General features: G+C 48.3%; 1 protein-coding gene across 1 annotated transcript in view; it reads right to left on the reverse strand.

The window, feature by feature from the left end:
* Window positions 1-4,769: 4,769 nt before the first annotated feature.
* GPAT4 (glycerol-3-phosphate acyltransferase 4) overlaps window positions 4,770-17,245 on the reverse strand; it is a 32,471-nt gene continuing 19,995 nt past the window's right edge. The window contains exons 3-13 of the mRNA XM_072763467.1: window positions 16,003-16,072; window positions 15,533-15,833; window positions 14,681-14,755; window positions 13,816-13,905; window positions 13,587-13,680; window positions 12,879-12,994; window positions 11,780-11,835; window positions 11,183-11,268; window positions 7,812-7,940; window positions 7,646-7,725; window positions 4,770-5,803 (exon numbers count right to left, since the gene is read on the reverse strand). Of these exons, the coding sequence (XP_072619568.1) occupies window positions 5,695-5,803; window positions 7,646-7,725; window positions 7,812-7,940; window positions 11,183-11,268; window positions 11,780-11,835; window positions 12,879-12,994; window positions 13,587-13,680; window positions 13,816-13,905; window positions 14,681-14,755; window positions 15,533-15,833; window positions 16,003-16,072 (1,206 nt within the window). The 3' untranslated portion in view covers window positions 4,770-5,694. The remainder of the gene's footprint in view (window positions 5,804-7,645; window positions 7,726-7,811; window positions 7,941-11,182; window positions 11,269-11,779; window positions 11,836-12,878; window positions 12,995-13,586; window positions 13,681-13,815; window positions 13,906-14,680; window positions 14,756-15,532; window positions 15,834-16,002; window positions 16,073-17,245) is intronic.

Below are 17,245 nucleotides of genomic sequence, written 5' to 3' on the forward strand. Positions count from 1 at the left end.
TCCTGCAGGGCCGCTCTGCAACCAGGGAGGAGCACGTGTCTGTCCAGACCCTGAGAACAGGGACAGAGGGAGCAAGGGGAGCCCAGGGTCTGGGTGCAGTGAGATAGGAAGGTACCAGCTAACCTTCTCCTGACCTCATTTCCAGCCAGAGTTGAGTCTATGCTATGCAAAGGCAATGAATATACATTTGGGGAGCTGTGGGGTCAAGGGAGGGAAACCCACTGTCTGTCCTAGCTCTCTAGGGCCACCAAATCCTCCATTCTGGGAGCTTCAGGTCTCCACCCTCCCTCCCTCCCTCCCTCCCTTCTCCTGGCCCCTACTGGCTGCCTTCTCCTGGACCCTACTGCTTGGCTGTATGTACAGGTGGGCAGGTACCTGCCATGATGGCCCAAATGTCCCTTGTGACTCCTCTGGGCCAGCCTTACACCCCTTACCCCCAACCAACAGCTGCAATGGAAGCTGCCCAGCAAGAGTCACCTCTGTCCCAAAGTTTAATGTATTTGATTCTGAATCACCGGAAGCAAACTCTTGGAGCTCAAGAAATCCTAAGATGATTCTTCTCCAACAACACACCACCACCCCCATAGTCCTAACAACAGAGTGAAGAGAACATGGACAAGGGAAGTGAAGTGAAGGGCAATTAACAAAAGCTAGAGGTACCACCCCCCCCACAGGAAACATTTTATGTCTCCTGTTTCACTTTGAAAGTGGATGTGAGTTTTGCACAAAGTGCAGAATATACTTAATGTCACCCATGTTCTAGAAAGCTAGGTGCATGTTGCCCTGGGGCTTCCCTGCCTGCGCACACCACTGCACCCCTGGGGTGGGAGTAGGGTGGGGGTGAGGCTCAAGCCTTAGGCATAGGTTCTGAGCTTCTTGGAAGGGGGAGCTGGGCTCTGTGGGGCAGAAGGGGCCATGCAAACCCGCAGTCATACTCACCTGCCAGGTAGCGGCGGGACAAGTCATACGTTTGTTTTCTGCTCTCCAGCTTCCTGTTCACCTTTGAGGTTCCCTTGAAGCTTTCCCCGCCAAGACCAGAACGGAAAAGGAACTCCAAGCAGCAAGAGAGAAGCCTGGCAGAGGGTTTAAAATGTTACATTTTAAAAATATTTTAAAATGTGATTTAAACATTAACCTAAAATGTTTAAAAACACAAGAGCCCTCACCTGAACTTCTTACCAGCAGCCCCCACTTTGTAAGTCTTCCTCTTAACACCGGTCACACTACACAGGAATGGAAAAGGAGTCTCAGCGGTGGCCTGCAGAGGCCAGAGTCGAGGAGCTCCAGCTGCGAGCTTTAGTAGCAGCATTTTACCAGCCACATTCTCCCCCTTTCTCCTGCTTTTGTCTGGGCCAGGAGTTCTGCTTCTATGTTCAATGTTTGGGCCTCTGTAGACATGACCATCCGTTTGGGGCCATATTAGTCTCAATGGAGACTTGTCAACCCTTTACGGCAAATTTTATGACAATGATGATCATATACACAAAAAAGACCTCCAGTCTTCAGCTACTGGCCCACTTTTTAAAATTATCCACACAGCCAGATCTCTATGTAACATAAAAACTATCTCTTGGCATTTTCTGCCACAAGATGTGACCTGAGAGATTTGGCCAGGATGGAAGCTAAAAGGTCCTGCAGTCTAACTCTTCTCATAGATTCCAGATGCCTGCTTGCCAACGGTGCTTACTCTGGGGCGCAGCTCTCCCCGGGGAAGGGCTGCCAGGCACGGTGGTCCGTGGCACCGCGCAGGCTCTGTGCTGCCCAGTGTGTGTGTGCATGCATGTGTGCATGTGCGTGAGTGCATGCGTGTGTGCATGTGCGTGTGTGCATGTGCGTGAGCGGGGGCCCAAGGTACCTCACTGCTCTCCGAAGCAAACAAAGTTCTTGACACGGCGCCCTCCGGCCTGCGGCTGCTCCCTGTAGAGTAAGGATCAGACTGACGAAGATAAAGTTTCCCCGGGCCCAAGTTCCAAACTCGGGCTGTTTTGTTTCTGTTAAAATGCAATTGTTTTTCTCTAGAGTGTGCGGTGACTGCTCGGCGTCAGGAAGATGTATGAAAGCTTCCACTTCAATTCAGCATCCCTTTTCTCCCAGACAAACACGGTCGGATTTTAATAAATCAAAGAGCCACACTGTTTAATAAAAATTTATTGACTTACAAGTGATTATTTATCAAAAGACCATTAATAGCAGGTACTGAAATGATGTGTTACTGGGTGGTGCTGGGGAGACTAATAGGGAATCAATGCAGCTGGCCGGCTGGAATGCATATGAGAAGCCCAGCCCCCCGATGGCCGGCGCAATTGCTCCGGCAAAATACACCAGACGCTACCCCTGCTGCAATGAAAAGTTCCCCCTTTTTATTTATCGTTTACAAATGAAATGATCAATACTTTTAATCTAGAACAAAATTTATTAACTTTCCCATCGGAGAGAGACATATTGACTGAGGGGAGAAGGGGTGTTAGCGCAACGGAAGATGGATGGCCAGATGGTCATCTCTGAGCCTGTCCGAGAGCCGGCGTGCATGCAGCTGCCCTTTTGGCCCACAGGTCCCAGGCCACACAGGGCGAGTGCGATGGGAGAAATCGAGTCTGGCCACCCAGGAGGCACAGCGGGCCCATGTGACCTGCAGCACGGCAGACTGGCCCAGGTGTCACGGACGTCGGAAGCACGCATCCCACAGACCACGGGGCTCCGGGCAATTCCAGGAGGGTGGGCGGGCGATAGGCCCAGAACCTGTCTGAGGAACGACGGGACAAGCGCCTGCTGCTGCAGGTGCTGTGTGGGGCGGGCCCCCTGCCACCTCTCAGCCAGCCCTTCATGACCTCCGAGGGGCAGCAAGGGGGAGCGGGGGCTGACGCAGTGAAGAATCAAGTTCTAAGGTTGGTTCTCCTGTCATCTCAAACCACTCTGTCAAGCTGTGCTTGCACAGCTCTAGCCTGGCTGACGGCCTTCTACCAAGCTTCCTCTGACAGGGGGATTTCACTAGCGTTTTTAGAAAACCCCTTCTCTAACACTCACAGTTGAGTGGAAACAGCTTTCCAAGATCCACATTCAAATCCACCCAGCCCCACCCAGGTCCACTTCCCCTAGAACACGGAGGCCTCTCCTTTACACCTGGGGCAGCCTCTGGTGCAGCTTCACCAGCCCTGTGTTCTAGGAGAACCAAGATGGATACAGACTGACCGATCTCTGAACCCAGATGACTGGAGAACCTAGAGCTAAAGTTCGAACCATGGTTTTAAAAATTATAGACACTTGCGGTACAAAGAGCTTGGAAGGCCTTCTAGCCCAAGTCCTTAATTGTGGGTTAGGAAATCGAGAAATAAACTCAAAACAGCAAATGAGTAGCAGGTCTGTAAGTGGGATTAGAAGCTGGCCAGTGCTCACCCCACCAACTCATATCACTGGTTTTATCCAGGATCCTCCTCATTGTTGCTAGGATCCTGAGAGTGAGTATTCGGTACTTGACACAGCTTTATGTGATCCTGTCGTCGTTCCCATGTGTTGGAAGGCTTTACCACCCAAAACCTGTCCAGTTATCCCAGACCAAGCATTTGACTTACGGGTAACACGGGGCCTGCAGGTCCTCAAATCAAAAGGATGGAGCAGGAGTGTCTCCATGCTTGTGACAAAGCACCAAATAAAAATGTTAGAAATTACTTTTCTAGGGGTATAATTCACAGCTCTTCTTAGTAAAACAGTAAAGTAAAATAATCCTTGCTTAGTTTCCACAAGTATTTCTTTACCAGCAGTGATTCTAACCCAGGCTCTTGTAACGTTCTACTAGGTCATCGACAGGCATTTTTTTTTTTTTTAATATTGTTTTGAGGTTTTCGCACCATCTTTCCAGTGCACCTAAGAAAATCATGATGTAAATTTACTAACAGAGTTTTATAAAGAACTTTTAAGAGGGAACTTGATCTTCAAAACCAACTTTAAAGATCATTCCAGAAGATTTTTAAGCACTGTAAATACTGCCTCCTCTAAAGACTAAAAACCACGTTTACTCCTTGGAAAATAGTTCATAAGAGGCTGTTCCTTACAGTCAAAAGGGGGATGATACTTGAGAGAATAGTTGTTTTACTGGTTAGCGACAGGGTAGGTAAGGGGAAATGGGCGGCCAGTCAGAGATATAAAGGAACAGGGAGCAGTCGGGGCAGGAGTCAGATGGAGGGCGGGAAGACAAAGTGCTACCCAAGTCAGTGCTCCTGGGGCAGGGCTGCCCTCCCACATCATCCCCCCAGCACAGGCCTGAGGCCAGCCTAGGAGAGGTGACATGTACCACAGCTGTGCCATGCTGGAGCTGGTGGGGTTACCTGGCTGTGCATCTGCCTTCACAGTGAGCGCAGGTGGGCACAGAAGACCCGTGAAGGCCACAGTGCATCGCAGAGCCTCCTGCCCGCCCTGTCCCCTCACTAACCCTTCTAGTACCTCTGCTCCTACCTGGCTCGGTACTCCCCGGCTGCTTCCACTGTCCTTACACCCAGACAGCCCTGCCCTCCTCACAGGCCTCAGATCCTAGGCACCCAACAGTGGAGAAGCCCATGTCTGTCTGTGCTGGAAGCTCTGAGTTAATCAAGGGAAGTGCAAATATCTGATAGAAGTAGTGGCTCCTTCTGAATAATACTATTCATCATTCCAGAAGTCAGTGGATTCCCCGCAGTCTGGGGTTAGGGTCAAGTCAGAGAACAGTAACTGCTATAAGAAACATGTTGCTTAGGGCCACATCCAGGGGACAAAGAGTGAAGGGAAAAACCCCTCAATTAATTGACCATCAAAGACAATTTTATTTACTCACAAAAACAAACCCAGAGCCCTTTGCAGCAGCTCTAAGCTCAGACCTTTTCCTGCCATATTTCATGGACCTATATTTGTAACACTGGGCAACATGTCCTTCAAAGTAGCACTTCAATCCCCACAACAACCCTGTGAGGTAGGTATCACCACCCTTCCCCTCCTGATCCAGGTTACAGATGGGGAAACTGAGGCACGAGTTAACAAAGAGCAAGTCACGCGGGAGTCGGGGGCGAGCAGTGGAGTTGGAGTTTGAACAGAAAACGACTCTCGGTTCCCACCACGCACTAGTCACTGGCCCACCTTGCTTCTTGCCATCCCCTGGGGTGACTACCCGTGGGCAGTGGCACAAGAATTAAAACCTCATTTTGCCGAAGGCACCCACAGATGACAGTTTCCTTTTATCGGGTCTGCAGAGCTCCAAGGCTTGGGGGTGGGGGCGGGGGTGATGTTTTAGCTGAAGCAAGCCACACAGCCTCAGCAGTGCGTCTCCTCATGGACGGGTAGGCCCTGTCCCCAGCCGAGTCCCTGGTGTGTGGCATCCGTAACAGACTGACATCCTGGTGTCCCGAACACGGGAGAACACGGCCGACTTCCCCACCACTCAGCCCCACGCATGTACGGGTGGAGAGGTGGCTTTAATGGCATTCCTCCAACGGACTTAGTATAAAAGAAACAAGAAGGCATCTCATCCTGGGCAGCGACCCCCAGCAGGGTCCACCTCAGCTGCTCGCCCAGGGGGCCTGGGCCAGTTCTGAAGAGGCTGGAGTCCTGGGATCCAGAGCGGCCTGAGGAGGATGCAGCAGTGGGGGCCGGGGGGGGGGGGGCGGCGGTGCCAGCTGGCTCACGAGGCAGGATCTGCAGTGGCGGCTCTGGGCAGCGCGAGGCGCGGGCTCAGGACCGGCTCCTGTCCTCGTGGTTGCCGACGATCATCTTGCTGTACAGCTTCTGCTGCTCCTCTTTGAACGTGTCCTTCACCTTCTCCCTCTTCAGTCCCCCATCCCTGATGAGAGAAAGTCTGACGTCACAGCAGAGAAGGCCTCCTATCCGCCTCATGGCACAGCCGGTGCGCTGCGCGGCTCAAACCCCAGGACAGCCCATCTGAGCAACGGTGCACCACGGCTCTCTCCCTGCTGAGGGTGACCTCAGACACCGACCCCGCACTACAACTCCACTGTGTCTGCCTAAACCTCTCACGTGTGCCCAAGGGTCAGAACTCCCTGCTTGTCTTCAAGGTACCTAGTGACGGCTCAAACCTACCTACCATGGAGCTGCCAGCACTGCCTGCTGCTCACACAACTCGCCCTCACCCTACCAGAGATAAAGACGTATTCCGGCATCATGGAAGGCAAGCCAAGCTGTAAACCTGATCTGTGAAATAAAATCTGCAGAATTCAGACCCAGGGATTCAGGCCAACAACGAATACGAGGGGAACTACAAGTCCTCACTCCTTCCAGGCTTGATGGCTGGTGCTGGAGAAGTTCTAAGTCACTCTCAGAGTCCCCAGCATCTCCCTTGGCTACCCCCAAATCGATCCCCTAGATCTGGATGTGCTTCCCCAAAGCCCTAGTCCCACCCGTCATCCCAACTGCTCACCTACATCCTAGAATTAGCACCACCTACCTTCAATGACTAACGGAAACCCCAGTCCACCTTCAGGATTTCTGCTACACCTTTATTTCCCCTCTGAGTCATGGAGGTAGTAGTGACAGAAAAAGTCTGACGAACTCTATCGCTAGACAGACCTTACACTGTGCGCCCTTATATGTGCAACACCCTTTACAATCCACAGCAAAGGCCTTTTAAAAGGTAGCCATGCTTGTCTTTCTAAGGCCCTGCCAACAGGGAGTGTGGAGCAGTGGTTAAACATTCCAGCCCTAGCAGCCTGTCACACCTGAGTTCAAAATCTGACTCCACTGATTACTCCATGACTCTGAAAAACAGTTACCTGACCTCTCTGAGCTGGTGTGTCATCTGTGAAACAGGAGTCACAATTCTTACATGACACGGGTTTACTGGGAGGATGGAGTGAGGTCATCACCTCCAGAGCCAGCAGCACAATGCATGGCTCACAGTGAGGGATCAATAAATGAGCACTTTTTAAAACGCCATACCTGAGTACCACGCCATTACCTAAGAATCCACTTCAGTGTAAAATGTGCATTTCTACATTTTCCCCATATCCTATAGAGCTGACCCTTGTGCTTAAAACAAAGGGTCCTAGAGGGTGGAGTGACTTTCCTGAACCAGCATTCCTCCCACTCAGCTCCTGTTACTTGGAGTCTAACTATCTCACACTCTAGCCCGTGGGCCAAACCTAGCCTGATACCTGTTATGGGAACACAGGCATGCCCATTTGTTTATCTAGAGAGACAAGGACCGCCTGGGGGCCCTGGGAGACTGAAGGTATAGTCAACTGCTTCAGTCCAAGCATGCTGCGCTCTCTGTCCCCAAGATCAAGGGACCAGGGGCACTACTGAGTTGGAACTAGGAGAAAGGAGTTAAACTGCTCACTCTCCAAGGCCGGTGAGCTTAATTCTCCACACCAGGGTGAGATGGATTCTTTGTAAGTGGAGTCAACAATTCAGCATCTGCTTTAGAAAGTCACATTCTGGACAGCCTGGGTGGGTGGCTCAGCGGTTTAGTACCTGCCTTCCGCCCAGGGCATGATCCTGGAGTCCCGAGATCAAGTCCCACATCAGGCTCCCTGCATGGAGCCTGCTTCTTTCTCCCTCTGCCTGTGTCTCTGCCTCTCTCTCTCCCATGAATAAATAAAAATCTTAAAAAAAAAAAAAAAAGTCACATCCTGCTAGACTCAGCTGATAAAACCTGGCTCTGACTCACCACAGCAGGTCCACGAGCCCCCCCTGCCTGGCAATGGCAGATTTCACCCTATTTGCAAACTGGACGGCATCTTCATCTGTCTGTAAGAAAGAATAAATAAGACACTCAACCCCGGCTGGTGTCACACAGCAGAAAGCAAAGACTTCTACACAGTGGGAGTACTCACCTCTCTGGTCATGGGAGGCAGGTACCAAACGCTGCAGACAATGGCCCAGCTGGTCATCATTCTCAGTAGGTACGTCACCATCCCATATTTGCTGCTATTCCAGAAGGCATCACCAAATTGAGGGTCATACTGAAACACAGTGGAAAACGGAATGGTAAGAAGTCGGTAGTTCTAAGAGAACGTGGGTGTCCACAGCAACTCTCATGACTCATCACCTGGGGTGTTATCAGTCCCAGAAGGCCACTCTCAGACCCCCTCTACCAACACTTCTGAAGTAATCCTACACCCGGGCAGCTCTGACCTCCAGCAATATGAGTCCCCCGATGGACTCAAGATTCTGCTGCAGACCATCAGGGAGGCCTCCCCGAGCTGCTTTCCTCAAACAAATGTCCTCCCTCTTTGACCCATCTTCATGTCTTCCTCACTCCTAGGTGTACGGAACTCTCGACATACTCAAGGACACCCCAAACCAGAAAGAACAGGATTAAGTTACCCCAGATTTAACCATGAGAACATCCACCGTGCGTGCTTCACCTCTCCCCACACAAACCCGATCTCCAGCACTGTGTCGTTCACTCATCAATACTTCTCCACACATCTCACCCAAACAAAGATACCAACTCTTTAATATCATTTCTGCTCCCCCTGACCAAGGACATGCTTCTGTAAGGACACGTCAAACAAGGCCAACCGTGTGAGCAGGAGGCCCCGCTGTGCCAGCACTGCCGGCATTCCTCAGGGAACGGGCGCCCACTGACCACACACGAGGCCTCTGCCCCGCATGCGCTGCACTTCCTACCAAGCAGCAGGCTCACCAGGTACTTTCTTTGCCAATGACTCTCAGGAAGCAAAGGCTGTACTTTGGTGACACGTTGTGGGAAAGGTGGCTGCTGCCATGACCCATAGTCCCACGAACAGAAGAAAGATTTAAGTGGCAGGTAAGCAGAGTGCAAGAGGTGTGGGAGGAAGTCCCGTAAGAAGCAATAGAAGGAACAGAGTGTCCTGCAGCTGCTGGCTATCACACACTAGACCCCAAGCCGTGATTATAAGGCAAAGACGAGAACCAGAGTGCAGAAAGAGAAACGGAGGACGGAACTGCAAGAGTTCTCCTACAGGACCAAGCTGCCACTGTTGTCGGAAACGCCCTCTTCCGGGGAGAAGCTCCAGAGGGAACACTGGCAGGGATGCCGTGGGCAGTCTGCCCTTGATGGGGTGCGGCGGACTTCGAACAATGTAATCTCTTAGGCTTTTCAGGCCTAGATTTTATGATTCTCAGAACAGAAATTGGATAATTATGCCCAGCGGTAGACCTGACTACAGGAAAGAGGACATTTAGATTAAATCACAGACTAAACCAAAAAATTTAGATTTAACTATAGAAAGCTTTGCGAGTTTATGAGAAGAATGAGTTTTAAATAGAAGCTAATGCTTATGTTTTGAAGAAACTGGTATTATATTTTACAAAGCACTCTATGGATAAAACAGTTGACATTATATCAGAGAGCCCTTTGTTTACAGAGTTGATTCTCTAGTCCATACGGGACTGACAATGCAGAGAGAAAACCAAAGCAGAAACTCAAAATAACAATAAATTTCTCAAAATCAAATAATTTTGGTGGAAATATAAGAGCCTTGAAACTGTTAAGGTTACCCAAATTTGGTTACCAATGAAGAATTTATAACAACTAGCAAATTTGTCAGAGAGGAGTTCTTAGTCATAATTTATTGGGCTTTAATAATAAATCTGTGGCTAAAATGAAATTATATGTAAAATTACATGCTTTTTTCTTTAAAGAGGAACCATAACTGTCCTAGGGGTCTATGGCTCAAAACTGTAAGAACCACTGCTCTGGGATGCGTGGGGGAACTCAGTGGTTGAGCATCTGCCTTTGGCTCAGGTCATGATCCTGGTCATGGAATCGAGTCCCACATTAGGCTCCCCACAGGGAGCCTCCCTCTCCCTCTGCCTGTGTCTCTGCCTCTCTCTGTGTCTCTCATGACTAAATAAAATCTTAAAACAAAACAAAACAAAAAAACCCACTGCTCCACAGTAGGGCTCCCAAAGCAGGTTCTCAACCAGCCCATCAGGAGCACCCAGGAACGTGTTAGAAATGCACGTTCAGAATTATTTTCCCAGTCCCTCCAGGTGATGCTGATACAGCTACAAAGAACCGATGTTCTGAGCAATAAAAGAAGGGCCTCTTGTAGTAACTTGTCTTTAACAGAGACGTACAGGGAAGCACTGGGCCCCGCATACTGCGATGCAGGATGGGATGCACGCACAGCCGCCACTCCCCAGGTCCTCATCCATGGCAGACACTGCTCACAGACCGTTTCCTTCCTCTCTGTTCTCAGAGATGGCACTGTCAACAGGGGGCTTGGGCAGCCCTAACCCGTGGATTAGTCAGTTATCCTACAGCCACTATTCACCTACCATCCTGCCCTAGTGCTCTGCCTCCCTGGTCAAGGGGAGTGCTAGTAAGCCAAAGAAATATTTCTTCCTCAACTGCACCAGCGGGGCTGACCTTTGCAAAAGTATGGAGACTGAATTCTAAGTATAACAGGCACAAATTTACCTGCTGTTCTACCCTGATCTCAGATTTCAACTCCAACACTGTAAACATACTGACAACAGCCTGTGGTATTTAGAAACAATAATGTGAATAGTAACATTCTCTTACAGATGGTACAATGGATGGATTTATAAAACAAGACCTGTGAAGGCGGAGAGAGGATGGAGAGAAGGGGGAAACTGCCTCACTGAATCCCATCTCCCCAGTGAGTCTGAACAGTTAGAGGTACAAGATCCTAAAAGGTGGGGGACCCTAGACAAGCTCTTTAAGATGCATTTCATTTTTATAAACAGTTCTTGGTATTTAAGATGGTACCACAGCCCAAAGTAGTGGAGCTGCTTCTTCCTTCAGTATTAAGGAAACACCCATAGCCATCCGTGCTTGCCTTTCCACTGCAGTACAAATCTAGCTGGGCCAATCCCCCCACTCCCTGCAGTAAACCTCCTCAGCAAGTGGGGTACCTTCCACTCCTGGGAGGTTTATGAAGAGGTCCTAAGTTGGGGGCAACATGCAGAGCTTGTGAAATTTGCAATTTCCTGAAAGCTGTGGTGGCAGCGAGGTGTGGGCGAGGAACCAGCTGTTCATTATGACCCTCCCCTGCCGGTCCACTGGGTTTTCAACTATCAACAATTCAACTCTCCTCCTCTACCACACTCTACCCACTCTACCCCAGCTCACGCTGCTCCACTGGAGACCAACCCACTGCTGGTGACACCAGCTTCCTCTTCCCCTTACTCTTGCTGTATCCCGTTCACCGTAGTGCAACAGTGACCACATGTGCCCTCAGGGGTCTTGTACCTTGATAGCAACAGGGTAAACCGTGGCTCCAATCTCAAAACTCCCCTTTTTGAACATCATCACTGATGTATTATTGATGCAGGTTCCTAAAATGTACAAGACAGTCAAATGTGATTTCTTTTGATCCTTTACCTCAGAGATTAGGAATTTAAGAACTAAATATAATAGTAAAAATTCTAATGGCTCTTCAAACAGGATAAATCTGTCATCTCCCTAGCTTAGGAATGAACAAGTAAAAAGGATAAGCAAAACACTGTACTGTTTATTACTCTGCTAATACAGGGTCACTTTCCCCAATTAACACACGCAGCAGCCAACTTGGGAACTCTCCGTATAAATCCTACAGGAAGCTGAGACCCCGCCGGCAATATTACGGAAGAGATGCCTGCATTGGGAAAATGGCATCCTCAGTTCACACGCTGAACTTCCCCGAGTTTTTAATCCCATCACCAATTTAGTGGAGGACTGAACGTCATTCAGTGAAAACAGATAACCCCAGCCAGAGTTGAGGGACTTGGTTCTGAGGAAACACCAGAGTCACCACCCTGCATGGCTTCCCCACCCAGCAGCTCTCTGCAGTGATCGACCCCTTCTTACCCTCTGGGAAGATGAGAATGGGTAGCTTGCTTTTATCCTGCACATGCTCAGTCAGTCTTTAGAAAAAGAAAATAAAACAAAGGTTCAGATAGCCTTACATTCGTCATCATTGAAATGCACTTATAAATAATCTACGCAGATGTCACACTGGATGTCGCATAAAAGCAAGTTAACAAATAGGACTATCTTTTATAAACCCACAGTCTAAGTCTCATAAAGACAAAACTTATAAAGACAGGGAAAATTGGGGGTCCCTGGGTGGTTCAGCAGTTGAACGTCTGCCTTTGGCTCAGGGCGTGATCCCTAATCCTGGGATTGAGTCCCGCAACAGGATCCCTGCAGGGAGCCTGCTTCTCCCTCTGCCTGTGCCTCTGCCTCTCTGTCTCTCATGAATAAATAAAATCTTTAAAAAAGAAAAGAAAAGAAAAGAAAAGAAAAAAAAGGGAAAACCAGAAGACTACTATTTAATTCCTACAACTGTTCAGTTAAGAACTAAGGTCTATGTAGAGGACAGTGCTCAGACCTGAAGAACATGCCTGCTACAGAGCCTGCAAACAGCACCCTCAACAACATGTGTTACGAGACTTCTGGACTTCCTAAGAGCCATGCTGGGTTGAACCTGCTGTCCACCTGACTTAACACTGTCCCTGAGAGATGCAGTAATGGGAATCCACTGGCAGCTTCATCTGTCCCTGTAGAAGATGGTCTCAGCTGAGTCTTCATTCCCCTCAGTTTCCTGCAAAGCTCTGGTATCTGCATTACTTGTACCAGCTCTACATTTTTTCCATTGCCTGAACTTTGTTTTTGTTTGTGATAGTGAATTCACTTTGAGATTTCAAACAGCATTTAAAGTTCATATGTTGTTTATTACAATGAGTACAAGTAATAAGAAAGGGAAGAGTTGCCAACAAGTTGGCAAATACTTCCAAGGTTTCTATACGTTTTATATTCCATGCTTTAATGAAAAATGTTTCCTTATGAACACAGCATGGGCTCGGTGTAGAAGACACCAGGATTTCACTGTGGAGGGATAACTACCTCTACAACGCACAGGTTTCTCTCTAGGGGCACACAGAGCAACAGGATCATGGGGATTTACCTTTTAGCCACCAGGTGGCGATCTTTCACTTCAGAACGCTCAAACCAGACGTGCGGGCAGGCCTTCACCATGGCTCTCTGAATCACACCCATAAGTCCCCCGTGCACTTGACCCACCTAATCTCACACAAAGGAATAACAGGGAGTGAAGCCACCCTCATGCAAATCCCCACTCTTTGGAAGAAGCCTCCGATCCCAAAAGAAAAGTACCCCAACTTCTCACCCTAGAACATTTAATTGATAAGCACAGGTTTTTCACTATTAAGAAACCATGACTCGACTCTCTGAATCTAAAGTTTTGCCTTTTATTTAGTGATATCAGGATATATGATTAAAAACACAGCCAAAAACCCAAAAAAGAAATAATGAAGCTGAATAATCCCTTATGTACAAATGCTTTTCCTGGACAGGTTCTCCAATGCTCTTGAGCCCACTCCCTTCAAACTCTCATTCCCTGTCTGCCTATACATCCAAAGTTCAATCTCCAATCACCCTCTTACTCTGCTCAGAATAGCTATCAAGGTTCCAAGGAGTTATCAAGGCAATAGAGACAAAGGCAACTATCTAAGCTGGGGCCTGAGTGTAAAAACATGCTTCCGTGTTTACACTCATAAGCAAGAGCTCTGTGAATGGTCCAGATACACCCCAGCCCTGAACATTCATTCTAAAGCCCTTACTTGCCCAGGAAAGCGACAGAAAAAGGTCTTACCATGGCATAATAGCCATCACTGGCCAAAATGATGACGTCAATAGGAGAAGTGTGATTGGCCACGCAGATGCCACCATTCCTAGGCCTGTTTTCCCTGTGTATGCAAAGCAACAAAAATTCATGTAAAACAACTCGTCTAGAACTCAGTCCTTACCTCACCCACCGGCCAGCTGCAGATGGGTTGTTTTGCCAGTGCCATTTCCCTCTGTGCCACAGAGAGTGTCCTTACCTGTCGTGGTAGGTAATGATGGCTGTCAGGGCTCGCACGCATATCCGGTAACACATTAAGTGAACATGTTTACTCAGGAACTCCTTAAACCTGGTATGACAGGACAAAGATTTCTGTTTTTACTTTACACATATGAAGTCAGGAAGTTATGGATTCGAACAATGTAACTATCACTGCTACAACCCTTTATGATTGCAAAGTCTTTTTATAAATATCAGTGCATATGGTAAAACTCTACAATGTGGTAATGCCATTATGCCTACATATGAGGAAACAAATGAGAACTGCATAAATTCACCAAAGTTACTGGGTTTAGAATTTACAGCCCTCGAATTTCCAGTACAAGGGGAGTCTCCTCGATTACTTTCCTTCCCAGTCAATGCCTAGAGGCAGGGCAAACGACAGAGACTCTAGCCTCACCAGGGTTTAGCTAGCCCTAAACTTCCAGAAGGAACAAATTTCTCCTTAAAAAACAAAATACAAAAAAAAAAAAAAAAAAAAAAAAACGACACACAAAATACACACATACACACACACACACAAGCCCTACCTACATTCTTATCTTTTTACCAATTTATCAACACAGCAGAATGCTCAAAACTAAACAACATGCTGTAAAATCTGCTGGCCCTGGACTCCACGGTTGTGAGGTTGCTCCTTCATCTTCAAAATGGGAAGAATATGAGTGTTAGAGGGAAAAGAACAGTAACTCATCAAGATAAATGCCGATGTCATTGTTCCCACTGAGTTGTTTTATCTCTGTGAGATGCCATGGGTCTGGTTGTCCCCAAAGGAGCGGCCTGGCTGGAGCCACCGTTTACAGAACTAAGTACCCTGCAGACGTGGACTCTCACACACCACTTACCTCCCGTTCGGCAGGTATCCCACCACGGTCGTGCCTATTACCAGAAGGCTAATCCCAGTGAAGGCAAGAGCTATCCTGTAAGAATAAGACACGTGAAAACACAGCAAACAAATGCTACAGACAGAATGTAACATATGAAGATGAAAGTGGGCGTCATGAAAACCACCAAGGCCTCATCACCTAGGATCCAGATAAGAGTTCCATCTAGAAATGAGAGCAGGCCTAGCATAGCCAGAGATCATTTTAATTCCAAGCTGACAGTGAGCTATGGAGCTGGCTCTCCACTGACACAATCTCCTTAAGCATGCAGCAGCCAGAACGATGGAAATGCCTACTGGCTGCTCTGCCCCTAGGCACCTGCTGTTCCGCTGTCTGACCCTTCCCTTTGGCTCTACACCCTAGCAGAAGCATAGCTTCTCTGTGGAGCAACAGGAAGTAGAGTCTCAAGATACCAGCAGCCAGCACACCATACTCAGAACTGCACTTGGTACAAACACCTAAGAGATCAATATTGCCTCTGTACTAGAGAGGCAGGCTTGTGGGAAAGCACCAGCCACACCCGGGGACAAGTGGCCAGAAAGTACACCACGTTCCCTGTCCGTGTTCAGGCCACTGAGGTAAGCAGCCTGATTTTAAGAAACCCAACTATTTCTGTCTAATGTGCAGAGAATCCAATGGCCTTTAAAAGATGACCACCAGTGTACCCTTCCAAGGTCGGATGCCAGTGACAGAATCATACTCATGCTCCTTCCTAATGCAGGAAAGCAAAGCAGGGTGGCACAGGTAGGTCAACCCCGCCTTGGGCGCAGGACAGCAGCTCAGGCCTTTTGTCCCCATGGGGCCTGATCTCACCTGAGTGGCAGAAGGAAGCAATAGCGAATCAGCACTCCTAAGCCCCATAAGACAGTGAGCCGAAGGCTGATGTACTGGAAGTTATAGTTGGTTCTGCTCAGCAGGTTCCAGGACTCCAATTCCTCTGCTGAGAATCTCTTTGTCACCTCATCATCCATAATGGTCTCCATTCCTTTCCGGCAAAAGTAGAAAATGTCAGAGAGCTCAAACTCTGGAGTATTATCCAGAGCCTTACTACTACCACTTCGACGAATTTCTTTGATCTCTTCTTCCAGCGAAGTGGGATCTTTTGCAATGATTCCTGCCAAAGAGAACACCCATGTCAAGCAGCCTGCTGCGATGGGGCACGTTAAAAATATTCAGAGTCCATTTCCTCCCTCTGATATAGTGAAGAGTATGTGTGGAATTAAAGCACTCAGGAATCTGTGTCAGAGGGATGCTCTGGGGCCAGGAGCACCAGCCAGTCTTACCGTTGGTGTAGGGCTTGTAAAGTTGATGGTTCTTCTCCTTGGCTCCCCTCTCCATCCTCAACGTGGCCCACTGTGGGGAGAAGCCACAACACACAAAATGAGATCCTTCTTCGTACACTGAATGCCTCTGTTTCCATACTGGGAAAGTCTCAATCCCAGTCACCTGAGATCGGACTGTAGCTGAGAAAGCACCCACTAGAGAAGGAAAGCCAAAAGCTTCTCTTCTAGAGCAGTTCCCTCCTTGATGACAAGGAACAAAAGATGAGTCACCTATAGTAAAGGCCTGGGGACTCAAGAAGTTTGGGGTGATCTCTTGGGCCTAGGTTCTCTCTGCCTAAATCTCTGTCTTCAGGGTACTCACAGACTCCACTAGTGCTTCTTCACTGCCACACAGCAGCTATTCACCAACAGCAAAATCCCACACCCTCTAAGCAACTGCCTACCACTGAAGCTGCCTACTTCCTGAATTACTCCAAAAGCAACAATTTTAGTTTTTGAGTATTTAAATAATATATATGTCTAGACTGTCCATCCACCTCTGCATTTAACTCTCCACCTGTTTTCTTTTTAAAGATCTTATTTATTTATTCATGAGAGACACAGAGAGAGGCAGAGACATAGGCAGAGGGAGAAGCAGGCTCCATGCAGGGAGCCTGACGTGGGACTCGATATGGATCCCAGGATCATGACCTGTGCCGAGGCAGACACTCAACCACTGAGACACCCAGGGGTCGCTCTGAGTAGCCTTTTAAACAGGAGGACCCCACAACCTGACTTAGAAGCGTTCAGTGTTAAAGAAAAACACACACAAACACCTTTTGGAGATTTAAAAAAAATCTTATTTGATAGTCCCTCAAGCAACTCATCCCAACACTCTTTCCCATCTACAGAATAGGACTAATAGTCCATCAACCTCCTAGTTCATGGGGTCACTTGGGAGCAAATGAGATCACATGACAGAACCTGGACACTGCAAAACGCCCTCATGTCCTCACTGTGACTGGACTAACAACGGACTCTAGAAGAGATCTAGAAAAGAAGCTTCTTCCGAGAGCCTCCTTTCTTTGACATCCATCTAACTCACTCTCCCACTATTCCACAACAAGAGAGCCTGTCTCTCCCACTATCCCACAAGAGGTAAAAACGAGCTCGCTAATCCCAAACTAGAATGTTACCACTGCATAGAAGGTTATATCCATGGCAAGTCAGAAAAATAGAACAGATATTTTAAAAGGTACCTTTT

Source organism: Vulpes vulpes, chromosome 7 (genome assembly GCF_048418805.1).
Source record: "Vulpes vulpes isolate BD-2025 chromosome 7, VulVul3, whole genome shotgun sequence".
NCBI classification, from domain to species: Eukaryota; Metazoa; Chordata; class Mammalia; order Carnivora; family Canidae; genus Vulpes; species Vulpes vulpes.